The following is a 26,650-nucleotide window of genomic DNA, read 5'->3' on the forward strand; positions in this document are numbered from 1 at the left end:
AAACTTCTTGACTGATTTTGTCTCTGGCTGGCTTATGAATTGCAAGCTTGTGAAACTCAAATGCAGTTTCTTCATCACCAGTAGCTTTTAATTAAGTTACAACCCTCCGGGTAAACACAGAGCTCATTTGAAGTGGAAGAAAGGTTAAGTGATCAGTTCATTGTTCTTTTCTGTAGTAGGTCTCAGACTCACCGACTTATTTTGGCAGCATATACACATGTATATATATTTGCATAGCAAAAAGATACTGGCCTCCCCACCCTCCCACAAGGGTATAGTGGCTCTCGAATTTAAATAATAGCTACATCGCCTTTCAGAGAAAATGAGAATCATAATTGAAAAGCTGGGGAAACGTTAGCTAGGCTAACAAGGCATGCTGTTTCCTATAAATTGAAGTGATAGGTAGCTAGATATGCATGAAGACAAAACAGCATACAAATGAACCCATCCATTTGTGACCGTGTACATTTAGATGCATTGAGATTAGGGCCTAAGTGCTATTTCAGGGAAGCCCTCCACCCAGTATTACCAGTATTACCCTTTGTACCTTAGAAGCATTAGAGTGAAATGAACAATGGCGCCCCATGGAATGCAGTGCTGTAATGAAAACTCACAATAGACAGAGCTACTCATGGGAGGGTAAACTGGGGTCCTACTGTTTGCTTAGCCCTGAGAAGCTGTCAGTGTCTCCTTTCAAAGGGAGGTTCTTGGAAACTAAAACCAGCATCACCTGGCCGTTCTTGTTCCTTTGCTCTTCTGTAAATGGTGGTGAACACTGGCATTCTGTTCATAGAAACATTCACATGAAAACAATAGTTCCAGCCAATATGTGCCTCTGAGAGGCAAAAGTGCATGTGCTACTCTGAAGGACTGCTGTGTGGCTCCAATGCCATCACCTCATGCGGTTGGGATAATAAAAAATAGAGCAGTGCACCCCACCAAAAGGAGGAACATTGATCCTCATTGGCCATTATAACTCTTATTTCTGTGCTAGAGTGTTCCGGGGAGGACTCTGATTGTTCTTGGAAGATTCTATTCCTTTTAGTGGCTCTTACCTCAATATTATAAAGTCATCAATTCATGGAGTAAGGAAGGGTCTTGGGGGGCAAGTAGTCTAGTTTCACACATACTACAGCAGGTACCTCTGTGACACCTAAGAGTGACACCCCACTTCACCAGGACGGCACAGAGCTGACCAATTTGAATGAGTTTCCACCCTGTATGTTGGCTTTAGTTGTTAGGAAGATTGTTTTGTGCTGAGCAATAACGAATCTACTTGTAATTTCTGTCCATCAGTCCTTGTTCTGCTGCCCAGACCTATGCAGAGTAAGTCAGCTCCAGAAATGCATGCGATTTTTAGAGCCCTACACCTATAAAGGACCTCAAGAGATGGCTCTGTCTAGGCTTTCTAAGTTCTGGGAAATGATCAGATACACAATTCAAGACAGATTGCATGCATTTGTTCATTTATTTCTCACATATTCATTGAGCCTGTACTATTTATCCAGCACTAGTAGAGGGGCTGGGATATACCAGAGGACAAGACAAAGTACTTGGAAGCTTACGTTCTTGTTCAAATATTTGACTTTCCTTTTTAGAACAATTATGAGAAGAGAAATCTTTTTTTACCTTATTCTATCTGTATTGTTTAATTGATATTTTCATGCGTCTATCCACATTCTCTCTGATTTCATTCACAGATGTTACCCCTTTTCAGTAGGCAACAATAGAATTCTTTTTGTGTGTTGAACTATTTGGAAGCTTTCTTACTAAAAAAGTTAAAAGGTGATGGTAAATGATTCAGCTCTTATTCTTCTTTCCCCTAAGCTATCTTCAGATCATATAACCTGTTTCTAGAACAACTTTTCTTACTTTTAATCACATTGATTGTCAGTTTTCTACAATGATTGAAACTGAACATATTATTGAGGACCTGGTGGAAGGATAATTTCTTTTATTATTCATGCTACCTGTCTGTGAACACACGCTAGACTCACAGTGCCTTTGATTATCACAATAGGGACACTGCTGGAATATATTTACCTTGTGATTGACAATCACCTCAGTTTTTTTTTTTTTTTTCTTCCCAGCTTGAGCTTCTCATTAGTTACTCTTTTTCCTTTCTCTGGCTGTGGGGCTCTTTGTTTTTTCATTTTAATGAAGCATTCTGCTTTAAGTTGGTCCTCTCCTATAAGTGACTGCCAAATCTACATCCCTGGCTTTGATCTGTCTCCAGAAATCCAGATCCATCCATCCAAAGGTCCTCTTGACAGTGTTACAACACGGAAATCCAAAAAGCATCTCAACCTTGACGTGGACCAAACAGAAACAAACAAATAAAAAGCTTTGCTTCTCCTGTTCTTTACATTTCCCTTTCCCAGTTGCTTAACCCCCCAAAACCATGTTGTCTGTGACTTCTCTCTTTTGTTCAAGCAAAATCCTATTGACTTCATCTGGAAAAATAGCCTAAAAATCTTATTGACTTTACGTGTAAAAATATCCTCAACCTTTCGTCCCTTTCTATGTCCACTATTAAAACCATTATCCAAGCCCCTTGTCTTACTTGGTCTCTTATAATTGCCATGTGTCCCCCACCGATTCATCTCCTTGCATCAACTTTGGGGCCTGACAATCCATTCTCCACAAAGAAACCATCTTGTGAAGGTTAAATCAAATCATATCTCTCCCATTTCAGCTGGGGACAAGGTCCTTTGTAATCTGACCCAGCCTTACTTTCTTGACTCCATTTCCTCCTGTTAATCCCTTTCCCACTAATCTACAACCACCAACCATCTTTCTGTCCTTCCCATACAGCAACTTCATTTCACACCAGGTTTGCCCTCCAGAATGGCTCTCACCTTGATCTTTGCATAGCAAATTCCTTACTATCATTCAAATCTCAGTTGAAGTGTCACCTCCTCAGAGAGGAGAACTTTCTTAAATTTTCAATACAAAGTAGCTTCACTCACTCTCTATCATGTCCCTCTATTTGAACTGTCTTCATGACAATTATTTTTAACATATTTTTTTGTATCCATTTATCTCCATATTGTTTGTCTCCTCAAATTAGAATGTAAGTTCCACTGAAGCTAGGGCCTTCCCTTTCTTGTTCATTGCTATATCCCTAGAACAGTGGCCACTGCCAACCAGGCACATGGTAGATGTCAATAAATATTTGCTAGGTGAATTCTATTTTCTTTTCGTTCTATAGTCCTGTCTTGTCACTATTTAGAAGTCAATTGTAACTTTACTCCTGTCTCCCTGAGTACTGGCAGTCTTATCAATTTCAATTTCACCTGTCGGCCTAATAAGGGCTTCCCTATTCCTTTGTCTTGGCCATTAATAAGCTATTGAATAGAGGAGGAGAAGGTGGGTCCCGTGGGGTTACCATTCAATACAGTTACTTCAGAACATCTAAAAACTCCTAGTCATCTGAAAGAATAGCTCTCACAAATGACAGACCCAAGTTTCTGATACCCAAGAGATTAAATTTTATAATGTATTTTTTTGGAGTTTCTTTGGGAGTTTTGTTTTGGTTTTAATAATTATCTCAGCATGAAATATTCGGGTGTTAGAAATTACTGTTCTCAGAAAGTCACCTGAATAGCACGAACCTGGGCTTCCTAGTGGTACGTTGACTGTAAATTACAGTCACAGCATTCATTCCTCACCCTGGCTCTGGAGAACTGTCCCCTGGCCTATGCTAATTTTATGTCATCCTTAGACTTTGGTTATTGTATATGCTAGCCTTTCCACCTGGATGTTGGCATTTCCTAGTGTTTTTGCTGATCCCATTCTTCCATCTAATCCATGCTTTTGCTCCTTCCATATGGATTCAGTCCATACAGCATGCTTTTATCTTCCACACCCTATCTCTCCACCTTGGACTCAGTTTTTCTTTGGAGCTTACGTCTTAGAACTCAGAGCTCAGAAGGCTGTGATGGCCCCTCTGTTTCTATTACTTTGTGGTGTCTTATCTTCATGTATAAAGTAAAGATGATTGTTCTCTGCCCTGTTAATGGCACTGGTATGAAGGCTCCTCCTTCCCTGGGATGTGGTGGCACTCAACTGCAAGTTTTTCTGCTAATGTTAATCACTGACCTTCATCAGTAAGGAAACTCTGAGAATGAGATAAGGACGGAGGTCTTCAACCACTTTGGCTTCTTCCTATCAAGACAATAATCAATCCAAAGTCATCAAAATAAACAAACCAAAAACTAAACAAATATCTTTTTGTACCCTCTGGATTTATCAGACAGACTTAACTAGTTAGTGGCCATGACATACTTTGAAATACCTACAATTATTTTAGGAACCAGGAGGGTACATTGCATGAAAGGTAAGTCCATCCCCAGTTATGCTCTTGTTTTCACTTTTGAATGAGGAACTCATTTCCAAGAGAAGCAGTTCAGATCTGCCCGACTTCCTCTGGTTCAGCTTCAGTGATTATTTAGCCTTCAGCCTATTAAAAAAAAAAAAAAAAAAAAAAAGGCTGAAATGGCCAAGTCCTTAAAAGTCAAGACAATATTGACTTGTCTATACATTATTAGATCATCGGGCTATACATTAGATCTCCAAGAACTCATTCATCTTGCATAACTGAAACTTTGTACCCTTTGACCAACATCTCCTCATTTCTTCCTCCTGCCCACCCTCCACTCCCACCCCCTCAGAAACCAGCTTCATTGTGGCCAATGTTTCACTATATCCCTATCTATCTATCTATATCAAAGCATCAAGTTATACACTTTAAATATATATAGTTTTTGTATGTCAAAGATATCTCAGTAAAGTTGTTCATAAAAAGTCGAGACAGATACTGATAATTTAGGAACTCATAAAAACTTTTATAACCTCTGCCTGCTTTTTGTTTGTAGAAGTAGGCCTCAGTATACCAGAAATACAAAACTTCTTATTGCATGAGACTAGTTTTTCTAGCTGGGTAAAGAGATTGACTTTGTAATTTTTTTTTTTTTTTGCGGTATGCGGGCCTCTCACTGCTGTGGCCTCTCTCATTGCGGCGGCCATGGCTCACAGGCCCAGCCGCTCCGCGGCATGTGGGATCTTTCCAGACCGGGGCACGAACCCGCGTCCCCTGCATCGGCAGGCAGACTCTCAACCACTGCGCCACCAGAGAAGCCCTGACTTTCTAATTTTTAAGATCGGTTTATTTGGGAAGAGAGGATAAGATAGAGAGACAAGTAATATCCAGAGAATGGACTGAGTAAGTTGACTAGTAATGGGGACAGGGATTCACATCCAATTCATGGATGCTAGTGTAAGTAATGCTTGAAAAATTATTGGATGGATTAAAAGAGTTTCCTTAATCACTTCTTATTTTTTTATTCATATATTCATTTAACATTATATAGCACCATGTGCCAGTGTTTCTGCTAATTTTAGGAATGCAAAAGTGAACAGTATGGTCTTTGACCTCAAAAAGATCACAGTTCAGTGGGAGAGTCAGACATATCTTTTGAAACTATGTATGTAATATCAGGTAAGAAGCATTGTAATAAAGATATGTAGGCGATATGGGGGGTGGTCAGACAATGCACAAGACATATGTGACCCCTGAATTCCCAAGATTATAATGTTGAATGGAGGGATTCAAGATAAGTTAAGAAGTCATCACTCAGCACTATGATAGGTGAAGGCCTGGGTGTTGTAGGAAAATAGAGTTTCTACAGTTGAACTCAGTATCCTGTGTTGTGGAGTCAGAGAAAAATTAAGAATTAACCAGGCCAGAAGAATCACAGGGCTTCCCTGGTGGCGCAGTGGTTGAGAGTCCGCCTGCCGATGCAGGGGACGCGGGTTCGTGCCCCGGTCCGGGAAGATCCCACATGCCGCGGAGCGGCTGGGCCCGTGAGCCATGGCCGCTGAGCCTGCGCGTCCGGAGCCTGTGCTCCGCAACGGGAGAGGCCACAACAGTGAGAGGCCCGCATACCGCAAAAAAAAAAAAAAAAAAAAAAGAATCACAGAAAATGAAGCAAATAAAGCTGCCTTGGGGAAGGAGGAGTGTTGGGAAAAGCTTCTCAGAGGAGATGGTCTTTGGGCTTTGTCCTCCGGTTAAACCAAGGGGCAGTAGGGAGCTCGATAATATCAAGAAAGGGAAGGAAGCAACTGCTCAAGATTGCTCAAATCCTCTCCACTAGCAGCATCCCTTTAAAGAGTTTCAGATGCTGTGCCCACAAAGGGCCAGACCTTCCTCTTACTGTTGGTCGGAAGATGGAACAGTGTTGCCCAGAACATCAGACGCTCAGTGATCGTCCCTAAAAGCCCCTTAAAGTGGCATCGGAGAGGGAAAATGATACTTCATCCATTCTGAACAAATAGGAAATGGCTGTTTTTAAGGTTTGATCTGAAAGACACACACCTCCCCTCCCATAGGGTAAACCCCGCACTACTGAATTTATCTGTGTCAGAGACTCCAGAGGCTGAATTGATTGTGCTGTAAATTGAACCTCGGGTTCCATTCTGAGTACTTGAAAAATGACACTCCAGCCACTAAGCCCTCCTGCCTGGGTGGTTTTTTTCCTTCAATTCTGAGATGTTGAACTATTTCTGCAGCTCTTGGTGTTGTCTGTACCTGGGCCAGGAAATGCAGTTTTGATCAAATCTCATAATAATATAGGGAGATGTTGAAGATTAACATTACCTATTGATAATCCAAACTGCCAGAAAGGGAGATACAGAGGAGAATTTAATCACCTGAAAACTGGTTGCAAAATAGTGTGGCTTTATTTTCAGCTGTCTCTTCCATCTACTTGTTTCCAACCCAGGGTGAGTTTTGACGAGGGCCACTCCTGGAACAAGTACGGTTTCACTTCGGTTCCTCTTTTTGTGGACGGAGCTCTGGTGGAGGCAGGCGTGGAGACCCAAATTATGACGTGAGTACTTCTTTGTCTGTGGTCAAAAGGAGCCTGGAGACCTGGGTTCTATTTCCATGGAGGCCATGGACTTTCCCCAGGGAGGCTTACACGAAAGCATTTCAGTCTCTGGACCAAAGTTTCCTCATCTGTAAGATGGACATATTTATGCAACACCCACCAATTCAAGAGGCTACTGACAGGATTAGAGAAGCTGGGCTTCCAATTGAAAAGTTAAGGTTTCTCATAAAATTAAAGTATTGTAACAAATTTCCATTTATCCAAAACCCAAGCAAACAGAAAGCTTAAGTCTTTTGATGTGTTTTCTCTCTTTCCAAAACAGTCTAGTAAGGAACAAGGGATGGGGACAGAGGGAACAAAACAGCCAACTTACTGAAAACAGGGAATGTTTTAAGGGAACCTCCTAGAGTCTGTGATATACACACACACACAGAGATTTGCTGTTGTTCCATTTCAGATTAATTTGCTGTGAAAATTTTTCTACACTCCTTTACGATGAGAATAGATGGTAGAGATAGAGATCTTAAAGCTGTGAAGAGCTCCAAAGTACTTTCTGAATATTAAAGAAGATAATAATTTGATGTTTTCTAAAATTATATCATAGTTGAATTCTTAAAAAGTTGATTATGCGTGTTTGTGTGCACTACTGTAGGTAGGGGGGTGAGGAGGAATAGTTGTGGGAACCCTTCACCAGCAATACGAAGCCCCACCGCTCTCCACCTCCCCTACTCCCAAGAGACTGGAATATCTTACACTTTAATTATTTGCTGGACAGAGTGAAGGGAGTCTGCTGGGCAAGATTAAGGGGAATTTGCTATACTGTGGACTTGTCACAGAAAGGCTTATAGAATGCTCCTGGGCTAGTTTGGGGGGATGCTGTCATCTTCTTACTCTAGGGGACACTGCTCTTCTCTTAACCTTTGCGTTCATTAATTTCTTTATAGTTTGAATCAATTTTTTCCTGATAGGAGACTGATGAGCTTTGCAGAGGAGGCAAATACAAGGGCAAATGGCTAATTCCTATGCTTTACTTTTTTTTCCCAGAATGATCAGTTGAAAAAGCTTTTATAATCGCAGCTCCGCAGTTTTGATCAAATGTTGTAATCTAGCCCCAGACCACTTTGCCATGCTTCTTCCCTCCACTTCCATCCTCATAACCAGAGGGCTGACCAGCCACTCCTCTGAGCTTTCAGAATGACAGAAAGAACCCAGCCATGATGGAAAATGGTGCACAAATTGGAGAAAACAACCAGAACAAATGGACAAAAGTCCAGTCCTAGGAAATTCAGCCGAAGCTCTACACAGGGGTTCCATGTCTATAGGAAATGTCTGTAAAAAGAGTCTATAGGATTCCCAGTGTCCTCATTATTTAAAGAATGTTCATAACAGAAAATTTGGGTGGCTTCACAAAATGTCTTTAAAATTAGTTGGAACAAGTGCAACGAAGAGTGATTTTAAATTATCTTCAGTTCTTTCTGAATTTTCCAAATTGCCTGTACAACCTTCTCTCTAACTTCAAGGGTGTGAACTGTGTCTTTTACAGACTTAACGCTCATTTTTGAGCATGATCCATGTGTTAGGCACGTAGGCTCTATCGTTGGAAGTTTAAAGACATGATGTCAAACCCTATGAGGCGCTGCTACAGTCTTCCCAAGGGGTATATTGTATTCGTACCTTCTCTGGACAGTCCTGTTGTACAGTGTAAACAAGGGTTTCTTGTAGAATTTGTTCCTCAGGAAGTACAGCTTTAATTTGAGTTTTTCCAGCAATTTCTTTATGTTCTCCTAAAATATCCTCCAAAACAGAATTGTCTTACCATCTAAATTTCTAATTAAATGGACTCTGTTGTTGCTGTCAAGTCACTTTATTAATTAAGACTTAAATTAACACTGTTGTATTCAAGTTTAGCTGTTTGAGCCATGGACAGTAATTAAGATATAGTATGTTAGTAATGCTTAGAGTCTAAAGCCTCATCATTTGGTAGAGACACAGCAACAATATGTTGTATAAATACAAATTCTGGATGTTCAAAGGCAGTATCATAACATAAACTTCATTTCTAAAATACAAATGATTTGATAAATATGTAGATATATATGCATAGTGAATATATATTCAAGTGTTTGTGTGTATAGACATATGTACAGGTATATATGTACACATAGATATACATGTATATATGGAGAGATTTAGACAACAGAGGTACAATGAGAGAGAAATCCCAAGGATCTAGGGTCCCAGCAAGACCTTCGAAAAGTTATATTATTAAACAAAACTAGTGGTACCTATGTGCCAGTTACTATTCTAGATGAACAAATCAAGAAGAAACCCCTGTCCTCGTGGACTGCATACATTAAATAAATGTGACATACAAATGACTCTGTCATGTTACCCAGAATACTCTGCCAAGGGATTAAAATGTTTTCTTAGGAATTCCAGGAAGCGTACCCCAGAATACTAGGAATACTGCCATCTTTTTTCATAAGGATCTCTGACCATGAGCTGACTTTTCCAAATGATTTCCCATCCTTTGCTTAATCACTAGATATGAAAAGAAAACCTTCCTCCTTTCTGGGACTTCCTCCAATACGGCCACTAGGAAGTTTCAAGTATTGAGTTCTAAGTTCTGTAAGGCGAAGGTTCACACATTCAAGAAGGCTGTGCAATCTACTTGAACGGATCAAGCCAAATATGTCTGCTCATCACAATCAAATCTGACATGGCCCTAGAAGGTTGGGCAGTGAAGATATGTTTGGTCCTAAAGTCAGGTCTTCCCTGTTGTTTTAGCAAAGAGACATACTGGTCCTCCTTTTATTCTGTGTTCTCCTTATCTCATACTGTGATTTATCCTGTGTTCTCTTGTATGAGGCCTCTCTGAACTCATTTCATGCTTCTCTTGGGCATCACTTTGAACAATAGTGCATGTACACCAATCTCTGCATGACCTGGCGTTCCCCAGCAAATTTAAAGCGACAGTTTAAATTCTGTATTCATCTAATCGTAAGTGGTAATATATATATTTTTTCCTCAGCTTTGGATGGGGTTTAGCTGGTCACATGGATATGAGGGAGATTGACCTCAGGGCTAAACCATTTACTGAAAAGATGAGCTACTGCTTCTGTTTTTCTTTCCTCCCCAATAAGACTCCAAGGAGTGTGGCAGAGTTTTTGTCTCCCTTCTCCTTTGCTTATCAAGATTCTTTAAATGCTAGTAAGTAGAACAGGAACTAGAATAGTGCATAATTTTCTTATATGGGATTTGAGGCAGACAGGTATTTGTCCTTCATGGAATTAAGATGAATTTGGAAGCAATCATCCAACCAAGTGTAAACAATTCAAGCTCCCTATTTTTAACTTTTTATTAATTCAGAGTTTCTCTAGGATGAAAATGATCCAGGGCTCCTTAGACAGCCAGAAGTGTAGGCCCTGGAATGATTGCCGAGAGGCAATTTCTGGCTCTGTCTTCGGTTTAAAAAGGACGTTAAAACCAAGTGGCCCACTAAGGATGACCACTGCTTTTCTCACATGGAATAGCAATGACAAAGACTAAAGCAGGAGTTCAAATAATTTTATATATGCTTTAGGAACTTCGAGGACAGGAGGTCCATTTGGGGACAAGATTGCTTAACATTGCCATTTAGCCAAAAACTTATTTATGATGTAGGCTATTGGATTTCTGTATCCTGCCTCTTTCTGTTAACCCTGACTCTGTAGTTCAACTGAAGTCAGGGAGAAAGAAGGGCTAGTAGCTCATTCACACTAAGGTTTTATTGCCTTGTTACCTTCATTTGGAGAATATAATATATATAAGATTGTGATGGCTAATGTTATGGGTCAACTTGACTGGGTCATGGCGTGCCTAGATACTTGGTCAAACGTTATTCTGGATGCTTCTGTGAAGGTGTTTTTGGACAAGATTAGCATTTAAATCAGTAGACCCAGTAAAGCAGATTGTTCTCCCTAATGTGGATGGAACTCATCCAATCAGTTGAAGGCCTGGTTAGAACTAAAAGGCTAACTCTTCCCTGAGCAAGAGAGAATGCTTCTTGCCTGGCTGCATTTGAACTGGGACATGGCTTTTTCTTGCCTTTGACTCCAACTGGAACTTCCACTTTTCCTGGGTCTCAAGCTTGGAACTATACCATTGGCCCTCCTGCATCTCCAGCTTGTTGACTCACCCTGCAGGTCTTGGGACATGTCAGCCCCCATAATTGTGTGAGCCAATTCCATATAGTCAGTCTCTCTCTCTCTTTGTCTCTATCTCCTATTCATTCTGTTTCTCTAGAGAGCCCTGACTACTACACATTCATTCAGAAACATTTCATGAGCTTCTGATATGTTTTAGACCCTCTTAAGGAATATCAAAGAGGTAAATACAATTATATCTATCTTTAAGGAGCTCTCAGTCTGGTGTGTTGGGGGTGCGTGGGACGAGATACACAATCATCAAGAATCCCTAGTTATATAACCAGGATACAAGTAGAGGGAAGTGAAAACTTCACATGTATGAAATGTGACAACTGAGTCAGTCTGGAAGTTTCAATAGCAGTTCACCATTGGACAGCCAATTAGTAGGTAATAGAATATAAGCTCAAAGAAAGCACACATTTTAAACAGTTTTGTTGAACACTATAACCTCAGGGCCTAAAAGAGGGTTGGCATGTAGTCGGAAATCACTTCTCATTGGTTGAAAGAATGAATGACTTCAAAGCAAAGGAAAGAACCATGAGAGAGCATGACTGGGGTTAAGGGGTTGAGCCTATGAAGGGTCTTAGGTTATGTTTAGGAATTTGACTCACTTCCACAGTGAGGTTCTTGAAATTGGAAATATGGAAACGCCACTCCTCTTCTCAGAATGCGTGGAGGGCTTTCCATTGACTTTAGGATGAAGTCCAAACTCATTGAATGGTCTATAAATATCTACACTGAGTCCATGTCTGGGACCTCATTTCTGGCTCCCATGCTCTGACCACCCTTCTCTGATCTACTGGTGCCTTTCTGCCCCAGGGTCTTTGTCTGTGTATCCATCTGGAATGTGCTTGCCCTCCCCACTTGAACAACCAAGCTTCTAACTAAGTATCTTTCAAGTGTCAGCCTAAGTATCAGTTTTCTGGCACACCCTCCTTTAGCCCACCAGACCAAGTTGCGGCCCCACTCTCTATGTAGCCTTAGCCCTACGTATTTTTTCCTTCACAACACTTTAGGCAATAAATATTAATGAAAATGGCCATTGGTTCAGAAGGTTCCCCTCCCCCTTCATCTAACCTTAAGACGCAGACACACGTGTTTGCACATAAACAACACACACGCACACACACACACACACACACACACACACACTGACTTTAAGTTCCCATGAGGGAGGATCTTTGTGTATTTTGTTTTTTGACTGCCATGTACATCAGTTTTGTGCTAGCACCGAGGATTTAACCATATATATGTATTAAGCGATTGAATGAAGAAATGAATGAATGAACACATGACTCTTACGGTCCCCAATAATCTTACCACCATTGTGCGTACAGTGACTTCTCTGGCCCATGGCTCTAGCATTTTAGGGAGTTGCTTATAGATCCCCAGAGATGCTGAAGTGCTCTGATCAGAATCCAATAGTTGCAAGTTACGGGAGCCTGGAGTTGGGTAGGAATCAGAGCAGCCTGTGTCTGTGTGCAGACGTGTGTATAGGGGATGATGAAGCAGGGGTGGAATGGCAGTGGGTGCAGAAGGGCAGCTAGAGAATGAGGACCGTCCTGGGAATGATTTCTTATTTCTTCCACCTTCTGCAGAATCTCTCCAGTGTGCAGTTCTCCCGGAGGCCAAAGCTCAGGAGCATGGAAACTTCTAACGCCGTGGCTTTATAGGGGAATCTGTGTGGGAGAGGCAGTTCCCAGCTTGCAGGCATGGGATTTGCTTGCTTTTATTCCTGTTTTCCACTGTCTTTTCAAATGTTATTATTTCAGCATCTCCCTGGTAACCTTGACGGGAACCATCTAGTCTAGTCCAATTCACAGTGAAATGTGACCGTTCTTATTACTTAAGGCTGAGAACAGGGCTGGATGACTGACAAGCCGGAGGGCCTATTGCTGTCTCAGGCAGTGGCTCTCCAGCTGACGAGGTGCCTGCGGCTGTTAGAGCCCTTGGGACTCTTTGGTCCACTATTGGCCCCCAAATTAGCACTTTTAGGAGAGCTCTTTTTTGCTTGGCTCAGATGTGGCATCAGATGGAAAAACACTGCTTTCCTACAGCCTCAAAGCCACATTTGACATTCTTTCTTGATATGAAGTGTTTTAACCAATTGGTTGTGATTTAACTGATCTTTCACGGGGGCCAGGGAGAACCTGGCAGCCTCCCAGGGGGGAAACAAATCCCCAAAGGGAGGGGTGCAGCTTCCCTGGAAGAGAATAGATAAATTCTTACCAGGAGTGGGCAGCAGCCAACCTGTGTGTGTTCCGTACCTTCCTTTGTGTCAGGTACCTTGCTGAGCTGTCTGTCAAACTTGACTTCATTGACATTTTGCAATAACCCCATCAGGCAGATCAGATTATTGTCCTTGGGCAGAGAGCACTGGGGCTCAGAGAAATTAAGTGCTCAGCTCACACACTCAGTAAGAGGAAAACTGAGAGCAAGGAATGTGAGTTGCAAACCTTAGGCTCAGAGCTGAAATTTGAAGAAAGATACTAGAATCCTCCAAGGTTTGCTCAATAAAGGACTGTGGTGTTTGGGGCAAGAGGGGCAGGGATGTTATTCACTAAGTATTGATGGGTACCCGCTGTGCTACCAGACACGAAGTCACAGCAGACCCATTCAAACACAGTCTATCTGAAAAAATATGACCAACACATGAAAGAACTACAAAACAAGTAAATGGTAAGGGGGTAGGACAAATCGTAGTTGCCAATGGATATCAAAGAAGAGATTAAAAATAGAGTAGCTAGGTAGGGCTTTGTGTCTGTGCAGAGAGGGAAGAGCAAAGGTATTCTAGGTGGGGGAACAGTGTGAGCAAACATGGAATGGTAGGAATATGAACTTGCCTGGCCTGTACAGGGGAGAGTGAGAGATGAGAAGGGCCGGAGATGCTCTCAGCAAATTGTCTAGGGCCAGTTGCCTCGCTGAGTCCCTGTATAAATCCAATTCTAATTGGCATAAATCTCTGATCCATTGTTCCGCCAGCAGAACTAATAGCCAGAGGGAAGGGGGAGAGATCACATTTTGCCTAGAAAATTATACAAACCCCAAAGCTGCGGAGGTTTGAAAAAAGTGAAGACCTTCTTTCTACTTAAGAGACCGTGACCTCATGCTTAGCCGTGGACATGCTCTCAAATATAGCCCTGGAGCAACACAGAGACCTAGCCCTGAGCTTAAATACATTGTTTAGCCTCTAGTAACTACATCCGATAAAGTCATTGGAAATGAAGCAGTGCTGCTTCCATTGATCTGTTTTTCAATTTTCTGTTGTTTGCCAGAAGAGTCTGATTTTACTTTGCCCAGAGTAAGTCATTCGAGTAATCAGCAAATCCAGTGAAACTCCCAGATCATCGCCTCTCAGGCTGGCTGCTGGATTCACGTCCTTCAGGTTGTCACCAGACTTGCCATCCCATTCAGAGGCCCGCTGAGTTGGGGCCAAGGAACACAAAAGCAGAATGCATGCCTACATAGGGGGCTTGGATGATATTGGGAGGTACTGGCAGCTGGCAGTAGGCTGGGAAGAAAAGGCTTATTTTGACCCATGGATTGCTGTGTGGGATGGGGTGATGGCTGAGAACATAGGTCTTGGAGGTCCACAGTCCAGGGACAGTGCTCTGACTGCCACTTAGTATCCCTGTGACCTTAGAGGTCTTACCTTCCCTCTGAGCTTGGGGTTCCTCGTGTGAATGTGAGAATTAAGTGAAATAACCTCCACTGAGTGACATTCGAGATGTTTGCAGTCTCCAGAGTCTAATGATCAAGAAACGGGCCACCTTCAGGGAAGAATTTTGGCCAGCTAGGGCAGGGGTCAGCAGACTGTCTCTGTAAAGATTTTTAGACTTTGCTGGCTGCAGGGTCTTTGCTGCAGCTACTTGCCCCTCCTGATCTAGTGTGAAAGCAGCCATAGACAACATGTAATGAGTGGACATTAGTGTGTTCCAATGAAACTTCACTTATGGACACTGAAATGCGAATTTCATACAATTTTCACATGGTATAAAATATGTTCCTTCATTCACTTCCCCCCAACCATTGAAAATGTAAACACCATCGTTAGCTTGTAGGCCATCCAAAAGAGGCCTTGGGCCAGATTTGTCCCACTGGCTATAGTTTGTTGACTCTGAACAAGAGGGTACATGGAGTTTAATCTTTTGTGGCTGTGTTATAAATACCGTTTGAATTGTTGACACAATGTCTACAAACTTAGAAACTCTCCACAAACTACTGTCCGTGCTACTTATCCATATCCATAAACTACTTCAGTTGCACTGTCTTATAGATGTCCGTGGTATCCGCTGGGGATTGGTTCCAGGAAACGCCCTGCTCCCCTGTGGATACCAAAATTCATGGATGCTCAAGTCATTTATATAAAATTGCACAGTATTTGTATATAAACTTTGAACATCCTTCCACATACTTTAAATCATCTCTAGATTACTTATAATACTTAACAGTGTAAAGGCTATGTAAATGGTTGCCAGTGTGTGCCAAATTCAATTTTGCTTTTTGGAACTTTCTGGATTTTTTTTTTAATGTTTTTGTTCCATGGTTGATTGAATTTGTGGATGTGGAACTGGCAGATATGGAGTGCTGACTATATTGAATAGACAAATCATGTGAAATAGTTAGGAAGTTTCCTCATTTCTTATTTTAACCATACAGACAAGTCACACCTCTTCAGGAAGCCCTCCACAATTCCTCCAGCTCTTACTTATTTTCTTTCATTAAATTCCTATCTTAAGCTTCAGTGTTTGGATCACAGATATATTTAATTATCCATAGAAATATATGTGGTATTGCTTCGTGTATTTTTAAATGTGTAATTATCTAAATGCCGTCATTCCTCTACATGCTTCTGTCACTCAGTATTATCTGTCTTGGGGCAAATCCATCTGATCCAGACACATAATGCTGTGGCATAATGTCGTGACATGAATATGCACAACTTATTTCTCCATTCTCCTGTCGATGGACATCTAGCCTGTTTCCAGTTTTGCACTATTACAAACAGTATTGTCCTATCTTTGTATATGCCTCCAAATGCATACACAGAAGTTCTTAGAGCTGCATACCTAAAAATGGAATTGCTGGATCGTGGTGAAATGGCATTGTCACCTTTATTTTTGCACTGTGTTCTAACTCTTTTACATATCGGTCATTTATGCAGTTGAGGTCTTTTTTAGTCTGAAGGATTCATGAGGTTGGCAACTGTCTTATTTGTCACCCTCCGCAGCCCTGAACATGGAGGCCTGTGCGTAACTGGGGCTCAGCAGATACATCGAGAGTGAATAATACTATTGGCCTGAACTGAAAACTATTTAAAAGAAGAGGCTGAATTTTATCTTTTTCCTGATTCTTTTTATCTCTTGGTTCAGGATTTGACACAAAGTAGGAGACTGAGAAATATAACGACAGAGGAAAACTAGGCGCCTGTCCTTCCCCCGCTCTTTTACAGTTCTTTTGACTCCCAGATATTTCCTCCTCTCTCAGATCCCATCTTGAACATCCATCTTCTCCCTCTTGTTTCCATCTCTTAGGTTCTCCTTCATCACCCAACTCCTGCCTCATCTTTCACAGGTTCACAGACCACACTCCCATTGTTGTGTACTTTAAACTTTCAAACCCGTTGAAGGAGCTTATTAAGTTTTGAGAAAAGAGTCAAAGTTGTTTGGACACTGAATGATTTCTTTCCGTGCATTTAAAAATCAGCTTGCTTTCTTTTGCCTCTTCAGGTCCAATGCCTTTTAGTCTCTTTTTCAGTCTTGCCTTCTTCTCTCCTGGTACTTATTTTCAAACCTTTTTTAATCCCTGCCTCTTTTCACCATCTCACCCAACATCATATCGTGTAACTAACACAGGCTCTGCGTGCAGGACTCCTGGCTGTTGATGCCCTGCCTATTTCTATTAAGGTCTAGTTCATGCCTCACTTTCACTCAGTGCAATTCCCCTGCAGCCGCTGACCTCCTTTACTACTAATCCCTTCTGTACCCTAATGGGAAAACGGTCAGGTGTCATGGATGCACACCGAAAGCCAAGGACGTGGCCTGAATTTCTGGAGACCAGCTACTGCTGGCCTCGAAGCCTGGCCTTTCCAGGACACTGCTCTTTCTGCTTTGATATGAAATCGCTCCTCAGCAGCTTCCTCCTTGGATGTGGAGAGGAAGGGCCTATGGAGGCAAAGGAGGTGTAAGGGAGCCTAGGCCTTTCAGAGAGAGCTGAACTCCGTTGGAACACTTGAAGGAGGACTCAGGAATCCACATGTGTCAAGTTGCTATTACAAGAACATTGATCATTTGTTTATTCAACAATATGTATGGAGTGCCCACTACAAGTTAGGCATTGTTCTAAGAGCTCCAGGAGCTGGGCTAAGACATACAGGATAGCCAAGGTCTCTGCTGATGGGAAGTTGCTATGTTCTACAGCCTCTTCTGTACCCTACAGAAGAAAGGTCAGTTTTGTATGAGGTTTATTTCAGCTCTAATATTTATGGAATATTTTTCCATAATCCAACTGAGTTTTAATGGTGGTGGTGGTGGTGGTGGTGTGTATGTGTGTGTGTGTGTGTGTGTGTGTGTGTGTTTGTGAGAGAGAGAGAGAGACAGACAAGGCGAGAAAGATTTCAGGGTTACCTGTAACTTCCAAAAATTTAAACTCTGGCTGTGGATTCTGATTACTACTTATCTCTTAGTCTGAGAAAGAAGAACACTGTCAGTGAATGGAAGGGAATATCACAAAATATTAAAAGTGTTTACCTCCAGTGGGGTTTTTATTTTCTCAGCTATAGATATTTATAGTTTTCAGTTTTTATTTATTATTTTTAAAATTTTGTTTTGTGGTACGTGGGCCTCTCACCGTTGTGGCCTCTCCCGTTGCGGGGCACAGGCTCCGGACGCGCAGGCTCAGCGGCCATGGCTCACGGGCCCAGCCGCTCGACGGCATGTGGGATCTTCCCGGACCGGGGCACGAACCCGTGTCCCCTGCATCGGCAGGCGGACTCTCAACCGCTGCACCACCAGGGAAGCCCTAGTTTTCAGTTTTTTTATGAGAATGCATTCTTTTTATAAAGAGAAAAGGGAAATCATTTATAAAAATTTACTCATGAAATAAAAAGCAGCTTCCAGATAACAAAAGAGTAGAGGCTGCATTTAGGTATGTGTAGATGATTGTGTGGGTCACATTTACTCTACCTTTGAGGTCACGACCTAGAGGAAGGGAGAGTCATAACTACCCACCATCACTCCCCAGTGCTGACTAATGCTCTGAGTAAATTAATACTAAATCATTTCAAATAAGCAGGCTACTAGAACCCAATCAAAGACAAGAATGGAAAAAGACAAATCCCACTCATAAAATAAAAATTCAGGAAATTGCTAGATAGTGGCTTCTGATGAAGCAGTGCTCTAAATAATCTTTTCAAGGTCATCTGGTTAATTTATGCTGCATTCGTAAGTTATTGCGTATTTTTAAAATTAATGAAAGATTTAATTATAGCAGGGTTGCCTGTGACCTTTTGTGAAATGACTTCATCATAAATCTGCAGGTATTTCAGAACTGTTTTTCAGGTTTCTAATAATTTGTTCTTAAATTAATGACATCCAGCCAGTGAAAGGAGTTGAGGCGGAGTAAAAGGATTGAGTTGGGATTTGCGGTTTCCTAGCAATGGCTAATTCTGAGTCCTGGACGGAGGTGGCAGAGAAGATGGTGTGTGACTCACCAGAATCCACAGCTGGTTTAATTGTTTACTTAGAAGAATGAGAAATAAATCCAATGTGTCGATAGGGGAAATTGCAAGTAGCCAGTCTGGGTCATTGCAGAGCCTTTGATTTGGGGCACGTTTATCTACATGTCAATGTGGAGGCAACACCTGGACCAATGGGAGACTCCCTCTTCCCTGGTACCCAGAGGGATGTCCCCCTCATTTGTGAACTGAAGGTCTGTGCCTGCCCTCCAGCCTGCTGGCCATCCATGAAGTCCAATTTAGATTCCGTCACCCTAGTATCTCTGACCTTCACCCACCTTAGGGGCTTGGTGAGAGCAGCTAAGCTGTCTCTGGAGGGGAGCTCATTTCCCTAGAACCCAGAATACATCATTGTCTGTGTCATTCTGATGACTCATTCTGCCCATTAGACTGTGCAGAGGAATGACAGATCTTAGCACATCAAAGAAAATCGTCTCTTAGAAGAACCTAGTAGCACACATTTATAGTTTCAGAGTTGCAGGCTAGAGCTTGGAAAACCCAGAGCTCTCTTTAGACACAGGAGCCTTAAGGAAAAGCCAGCAAAATGTGGAAAGTGGGTCTTGTCTGAAGCTTTCCCTGGTTAACCATAGCCTGGGATGTGATCACTTTCTTCCAGCAATTACCCATGGTACTATTGTCACATGTGGCGCACCATGCCTCAACCTGCAAGCTGCAAAGGTATCCCCGTGAAAAGCAGTCAGTGTTGGTGAAAAAACTGGGGTTCAGGTGACTTGGGTTCTAGTCCTTTGTGTTCTTGAGCAGACCACTACTTTACCTGGGGCTTGATTTCCCCAGCTAGCAGGTGAAGGCGTTGGGCCAAAGGTTTAGCCCTAAGGACCCTTAGTCTTGAGTACTAAGACTTAATAGTTCTGTTGCTCTTTTCCACGGCCCAGGAACTCCCAACTAGAGGCCAAGCCAATGAAGATTGTCATAGTTCAGGTTCAAGTATATCATTCTCCACATAGTAAGTGCTTTAGACCTTGAGACAAATTGGGCCATAATTGGAGCTCTCTAGGTAACATCTTCTCTGCCTATTTCTCTTTTCTTACTTCCTCCAGCTGTGCTTTCAGTTTTATATATCTCATCGTGTTTTCTGCCTTCTATGCAAGCAGCCTAAGGGACCGCCCCCCCCGCTCCGTGCCCATACCTCTGTGCCAAACTGTGCAGTCAAATGATGGCTAATGAGTCACAAAATGCTTAAGTGGGGATATGAGAGCCTTGTTGAAAGCGGTGCTGAGAACTGTGTTATAACATTAGCAGCAGCCGCCTAAATTGGACTCCTGGCTCCAAGAACTGTTCACTGCGTAACCTTTCACTGCGCTAAGGGTGACACTCAAAACATAGGGGAAAAATGCTACAAAAATTCAGAGGAAAGAGATCATTTTTTCTTCCGAAGAAGGAAAGGAGTGGAGAAGGAAGAAAGATCACAGAGCACATAGTAGAAAAGTTAGCATTTAAATTAAAACCCAAAAGAATAATCCATCAAGAAGATAGAAAAATCTCAAAACCTGTATAGTGCAATGATTGCATAATACAAAAACTCAAGGAGAAATGGAAGATTTGAAATGTTATAGGGGAATAGTTTAATAAACTTCACATAGAAACCAACAGACCAGGCAGTCCAAAAGTTAGTGTGGTTTTGGATATGAATGACACTATTGCAAGCTTGATTTAAGAGAATATATATGCAACCCTCCACACAACAAATAGAGAATATGTTTTCTGAAAAAACATTTAATATATTTTTTAAATTGACTACATACTGGGTCACATACAAAGGCTGGACTAATTCCAAAGAGCTGATACCATTGAGATGATATTCTCTCTGTTCAATGAAAAATTTTAAATGATAAGAAAAATAAATTTAAAAAACCCCACCTCATCTGCTTAGTTTTGTTTTTTAAAAGAGAAATCAAAATGGTCACTACAAAATACTTAGATTTGAAAAGATTTCCTTTTCCTTTCCCCCTTTCCAAGAATTACTGCATATTACTTGACTTCAGACTTGCAGAATGGGTAGGAGTTGGACAAGATCAGATGTTGGGAAAGGCATCCCCAGCAGAGGAGGCCTCACATGAATGTCAGTTTGAAGCCTAGCTCAATCTTGACTTTGAACGCGGCCCTAGGGCCTCAGTTTCCTCACCTGAAAAGGCTACACCTAAGATTCTCAGGCCTTGTGTGCAGGATTCGGGATGATAATAGCCGGGGAACATTCAGCAGAGTCTCTGGCACCTGATAAGCATATGCTATCAGTGGTGGCCATCAGTGGTGGCCATTATTAGTATCAGGGCATAGGAGTGGCATAAAAGTGGAGTTGGTGAATGTGAGAGATTTTGTAGAAGTGTAAGAAAAGGATTGAGTGTCAGGCTAGAGGTTAAGAGAGAAGGCATACTGAGGGCTGAGTCTCTGCTAATGCAGAGGTTTCTAGCCTGACGTCTGAGAATTCAGTTGAGGCAGTAACAGAAAGAGGAAAGTCAGGGAGAAACCGGCAGAGTCAACTCTGGCCTTGTTCTCTTTCTTAAGGTTTTCTTCAGGCAGGCAGAGATGGGAGAGTTGGGGGTTACAGGAGCTCAAGGTGCTGGTGCTGGAGTGACTGAGGAGGATAAGGGAAGGGGGAGGGCCTGGGGCAGCTTGATGACAACATAGTATTATCCTAGTGGAGTTCCACCAGATGTTCCCTCAAAGGTCAGTCTGCAGTGACATCCTGCTAATCTAACTCCCCACGCACTATTGGTTATATCTTTTGCATACTTCCAGTGGTTTCCTAGTGATGAATTCTTGTTCTTTTCCTCGCGGAAAGATTGTGGTCAACCACTGTCTCCTTGAAACTTCTTTCAGCTTTTATAACTGTATATAAAAGTTGGTGTATTTGGAGGTCAAAAAAAGAACCAGGTTACTATGCAGGGGAGAATCAGGTAACCCAGAGTTGCTCTCCTGTAAAGACGAAAACATCTGTACGTAGCCTGCTCCTCTAATTACATTTAGTGTGGCATTGTTTCCACCTAAATTATAGCAATTATATACGAAGATCCCCTTTGAAATCATTTAATTAATGAGTAGCTATCCCTCTGTGTGGATGGAATTCTAAGGAAGTCTTTTATTTTTGTAAACCACCTCCCTCCCTCAAATTAATCACTTCCCTACCCACAAGGTTTACTCAGGTCTGGATGGTGGATTAGAGAAGGTGTGTTATTTAGGGTCCCAGCAAATCACAGTTGTTTGTGGGAATCCTAGCACAGACCGTGATGACAAGGGGTAGAGAAACTGCTGCTATTTCTCCTGGATTGTTTTAGTCCTCCTAAACCTCAAAGGACACACAACTCAGCCATGTTCTTTGGCCCAGAAATAAGGGTAGATAGAGCTATTACCCCAATTTTGGAAGAAGTGGATGGTTTTGATAGATTAATTCTACCCATTAATCAACCCAGAACTATTTATTGAGCATCTGTTATATGAAAGAAGTGCCAGTGGAGACAAAGATGAATGACTCTAATTGATAAATCCTTTGTGTATGGGGTCACCAGGAGACAGATAGCTTGTCTACCTGGAGGTAGACATAGGGATTGAAAGAACATAAACTCTTGGAAATCGTCTTTAAGGAGCCATGTTCCACCTAGATTATTTTTGCATCCCATCCTTCCAGTACGCGTGTCACTGCTTAAAAATTATCTTCTGTGGGCTTCCCTGGTGGCGCAGTGGTTGAGAGTCTGCCTGCCGATGCAGGGGACACGGGTTCGTGCCCCGGTCCGGGAGGATCCCACATGCCATGGAGCGGCTGGGCCCGTGAGCCGTGGCTGCTGAGCCTGCGCGTCCGGAGCCTGTGCTCCGCAGTTGGAGAGGCCACAACAGTGAGAGGCCCATGTACCGCAAAAAAAAAAAATTATCTTCTGTGAGGAAGCTGAAAGCTTGAGAGATGAAGTGATTTGCTCAAGGTCACCTAGCTAATTTAGTGGCAGACAAGGACTAGGAAAAGACAAGTCTTCTAGTTCCTTGCCTACTACTTTTGCCACCGTGCCCAGACCACCTGTATGTTCAAAGTTAAACAACCACACAAGAGGACACTTTGTGACCAGAGTCACATCAGCAGTGCAGACAGATAGCAACAGAGGAGTTTAATAGAAAGAGAGAGATGGTCTCAGGTTTGTAAAGCCCAATAAGAAGGTGAATCTGGAGTGGAGCCAAAAACTCTCATGAAAAAAAAATCCAGGTGACAAGGGAAAAAGGAAAATAAAAACAGAAGTAATAAATTTTAATAGATTTTTCCTGAAAATCCATATTGTGAAAAATGGCTCTGAGAATTCATTTATTTTGTTCTGTGGGGGGGAGTAACTTTTTCAGGGGAACTAAAGGGTAGGCTACCTGTTTCCAGACAGTCGTATGTATTTATGTATAAGGTGTCTACTTTCTGCAAGGCTCTATAGGAGATGTCACACACACACACACAAAGGACAAAGCCCGTGCATTTTAGGTTAGTATTTACCTTGCAAAAGGAATTTTGAGCCAACCCTATCAAAACCTCTTGATGAGCAGGGCCTTGGGTATGAGTCTGTGGGGGTCCCAGCAATGAGAATGATGGCGATGGTAATGAATATTTATTGTCAATTGGGAGTTTTCAAGATTTTCACATACATTATCTTGGGGTTTTGATTATGTTGATGAAAATATGCTTTGAGTTAAGAAGGGGGACTGGGGATACATTTCTGAAGAAGGAGGTCAAAATAGTTTATCTTGGTAATTGCAAGGAAGTGGGACTGTGGATGACAGTGAATTTGAACACACTAGAAATTAGCTTTTTTGCCAAAGACTTGAAAATGAAGCCACCCTCTCAAATTGCCTTGTTCCGTTGGTGCTCAGTAATCAGCCATTCTTTGTCAAGCAACTATTGTTGAAAAGCTTTATGTGGTCCAAAGAAGTATAAGAACATTCCCAGCCTTACAAAGCTTTCTAATTGGTTGCTACAAATTTGACCAAAAATACAAGAAAATTAAATTCTGGATAAGTGGTCTAGAGCAGTGTTTCTTAACAGGTGGTCCTGGAGACAACAACATCAACATCACCTGGGGAGTTATTAGATATGCAATGATCAGGCAGCCAACACTGCTCGTTAGAAGGCCTGGGTGTGGGACAATCTATATTTAACAGGCTCTCTAGTTGATTCTGATGCAGACAGTGGAGATCCTCTAGTCTAGAGATAACGGGACCATTTGAGTTTCTGAGGAACGAGAGCTCAGTATTATTGGAACAGTCACAGAAGACCTTCTAAAAGAAGTAGTACCTGTTTTGGGAATTACATTATCCTTTTGGAGATGTTCCACATCTTTGGTTCCTCCACCCTAGCCATCTTGAGTTTTTGTATTCACTTCGTTTATGAGTCACTTTGTTTCCCAAAATGTTACCACAGGTGGGACGAATATGCTGCCCCTGCTTTACTGGTGATAAGCTTAGAGGAACATTTCCAGGAGATGAGAGGCTTGTATCTGGGAAGTTGATTTCTTGTATTATTATTTAGAAACAGTCTAGGTTTTCTCTTGCTCCAATCCAGGACCAGGTGGATCTAGTCAGTGTTTATCACCTCAAAGTGATGGATGTGGTTTCTAATCCCTCTGACTTCCTCTGCAGGGTTCTCACTTCTGCAGATCCTGTTGTGAATTTAACATCTGTTCTAAGGGTAGTTATGAAAAGGGATGAGAAATGCTTGAAATTAAGTTAGTCCTTATTGTATCTCCGACTTAGTTTGCTGTGTTTCTGTCATTTCTTCTTCTTCCATGAGCTCCAATCAGAAGAGCAGTGAATGAATCCAGTATTGAACAGAATTAGGGAAGCCAGATCTTTGCAAAAGAGAGACCCTGCATCAGAGTCACTTATGCCCTATAGGAGGGGGCCCACCATGAACTGAGAGTGGATGGAGAGACGGGAGTACTTCAATGTCTGAAAGTTACTAAGGGGTTTTACCCTACGAATTTCAGTTGGGATCCAGTGAGAAAATGAACAGAGCTCATAATCCTAACATTAAATGTTTAAAATTTTTCATCTGGCTCAGGAAAATGACCCCACGGGAGAGCATACTAGCCAACCCCTGAGTGGAAATATCAGTGTATCAGTTTACAGCTTGGGGAAGGACCTGGAAAACATGGTGTAAGGAAATTTGGGTTAGAAGCCAAAGAAATACTGGTGAAAGGAATGCACCTGCGGGAACTGTAGAAGAGAAGAATCTAAGTTAGTCCACAAGTTCTGAATGAGCCTCTATTTTATGTTCAGTTCTGAAATGAGCCCTCAGATCAGAAACAGATATCCCTAAAAGCCGGGAAGGCCAACGACATGGACATCCTTAGAGGCTCAGGGTCAGTTAGACCACACATACTTGGGTGATGCCAGCATCCTCTTTAACATCAGCCCTGGGAAATGGTTAAGCCTGAGCTTGAAGTTCTCTGCTTACTAACTCCTGAGCCGTTCCTTTCCTGTGTGGGCAACTTTGTCTATTAGAAAGATCTCTCACATTTTGTAAACTTTTACACTTTTATTTTTTGTTATTTTTTAATACTCAAGAGATCTCCCTGGAGTGCCCATTTATTGGTCTTCCCTCCACTGCCCCTTCCTAAGTCATCCCCAGGTTAACCAGCCATAGTTTTATACCACTCCTTGCTTGGATTGGTAGATGAAAAGTGGTCTCAAATCATATCGCCATTTGTATTATTTCTTGTGCCTCCTGTAACAAATTACCACAAACTGGGTGGCTGAAAAAACAGAAATTTATTCTCTCATAGTTCTAGAGGCCAGAGTCCAAGGTCAAGGTGGCAGCAGGACCACGCTCCCTCTAGTGCACTAAAGGAGAATTCGTTCCATGCTTGTTCCATCTTCTGATGGCTCCAGGTGTTCCTTGGCTTGTTCTGCATAACTCAGCTTTGCCTCTGTCTTCACATAGCCTTCTCCTCTCTGTATGTCTCTCTTCTTTGTATCTCTTATAAGGATACTTTTCATTGGACTTAGGGCCAGGATGACTTTATCTTCAGATCCTTAACTCACAACTTCAAAGACCTTTTTCCAAATAAGGTCACATTCACAGGTTACAGGGAATGGAACATGGTCATGTCTCTTTGGAGAGCCACTATTTCATCCAGTACATCATCTGAATTCCTCTCTTTTTCAGTGGTCCTTAAACTTTGGGAACTGTGAACCCTTTTGAAAATCTGATAAAAAGATACGTAATGTCTCCATAGGTAAATACACACAGGCCAGTAAATGCATATTTTATTGCAAATTTCAGGAGATTCAAACTCCACTACCACCACCAAAGCCCCTACATGTACTACTCACATATATCCTTCTTGAATGGTGACATCCAACACTAAGTACAATTCTCCTTTGTTACGTAGTTAATGTAAAACAGACCAGGATATTTCCTCTTTTGTTCTAGAGAATATACAAAATTCTGCATTCATTAATGCATTCTAAGATTACCTTAAGTATTTCTGGTCTCTCTGAAGTGTTTACTTATATTAATTACATTGTATACAAAAATTCTTAAGCTGCATCATCATCGTTAATTATTATTATGTATCCTGAGCTGCACCAAGCCCCATTTCTTTTATCCAGTACTTATGTAGTTGCCAGGGGGGGACCTGATACTCTTCCCTGTTATGTCCTATATTATTAAATTCAGCCTGTCTCTTCAGTCTGTCAAGACCTTTTTGGGTCCTGATTCTGCCATCAAGCATATTGACTGTTTCTTCCAGCTTTGTGTATCAGAAAATGCAAATTCCAATGATGACCATTATTTTCATGTTGTCAAGTCATTAATAAAAATGATGAACGAGAAAGAGCCGACAGCAGAACCTTGC

General features: G+C 41.9%; 1 protein-coding gene across 1 annotated transcript in view; it reads left to right on the forward strand.

Annotated features, from left to right (window-relative positions):
• Positions 1-26,650, forward strand: part of SORCS3 (sortilin related VPS10 domain containing receptor 3) — a 587,799-nt gene that overhangs the window by 512,273 nt on the left and 48,876 nt on the right. Inside the window, exon 14 of the mRNA XM_022568819.3 lies at positions 6,783-6,890. Within this exon, the coding sequence (XP_022424527.1) occupies positions 6,783-6,890 (108 nt within the window). The remainder of the gene's footprint in view (positions 1-6,782; positions 6,891-26,650) is intronic.

The sequence above is a fragment of the Delphinapterus leucas genome, chromosome 16 (assembly GCF_059928025.1).
Source record: "Delphinapterus leucas isolate spDelLeu-1000000601 "Yukka" chromosome 16, BTC_Dleu_Yukka2, whole genome shotgun sequence".
In the NCBI taxonomy this organism is placed as follows: domain Eukaryota; kingdom Metazoa; phylum Chordata; class Mammalia; order Artiodactyla; family Monodontidae; genus Delphinapterus; species Delphinapterus leucas.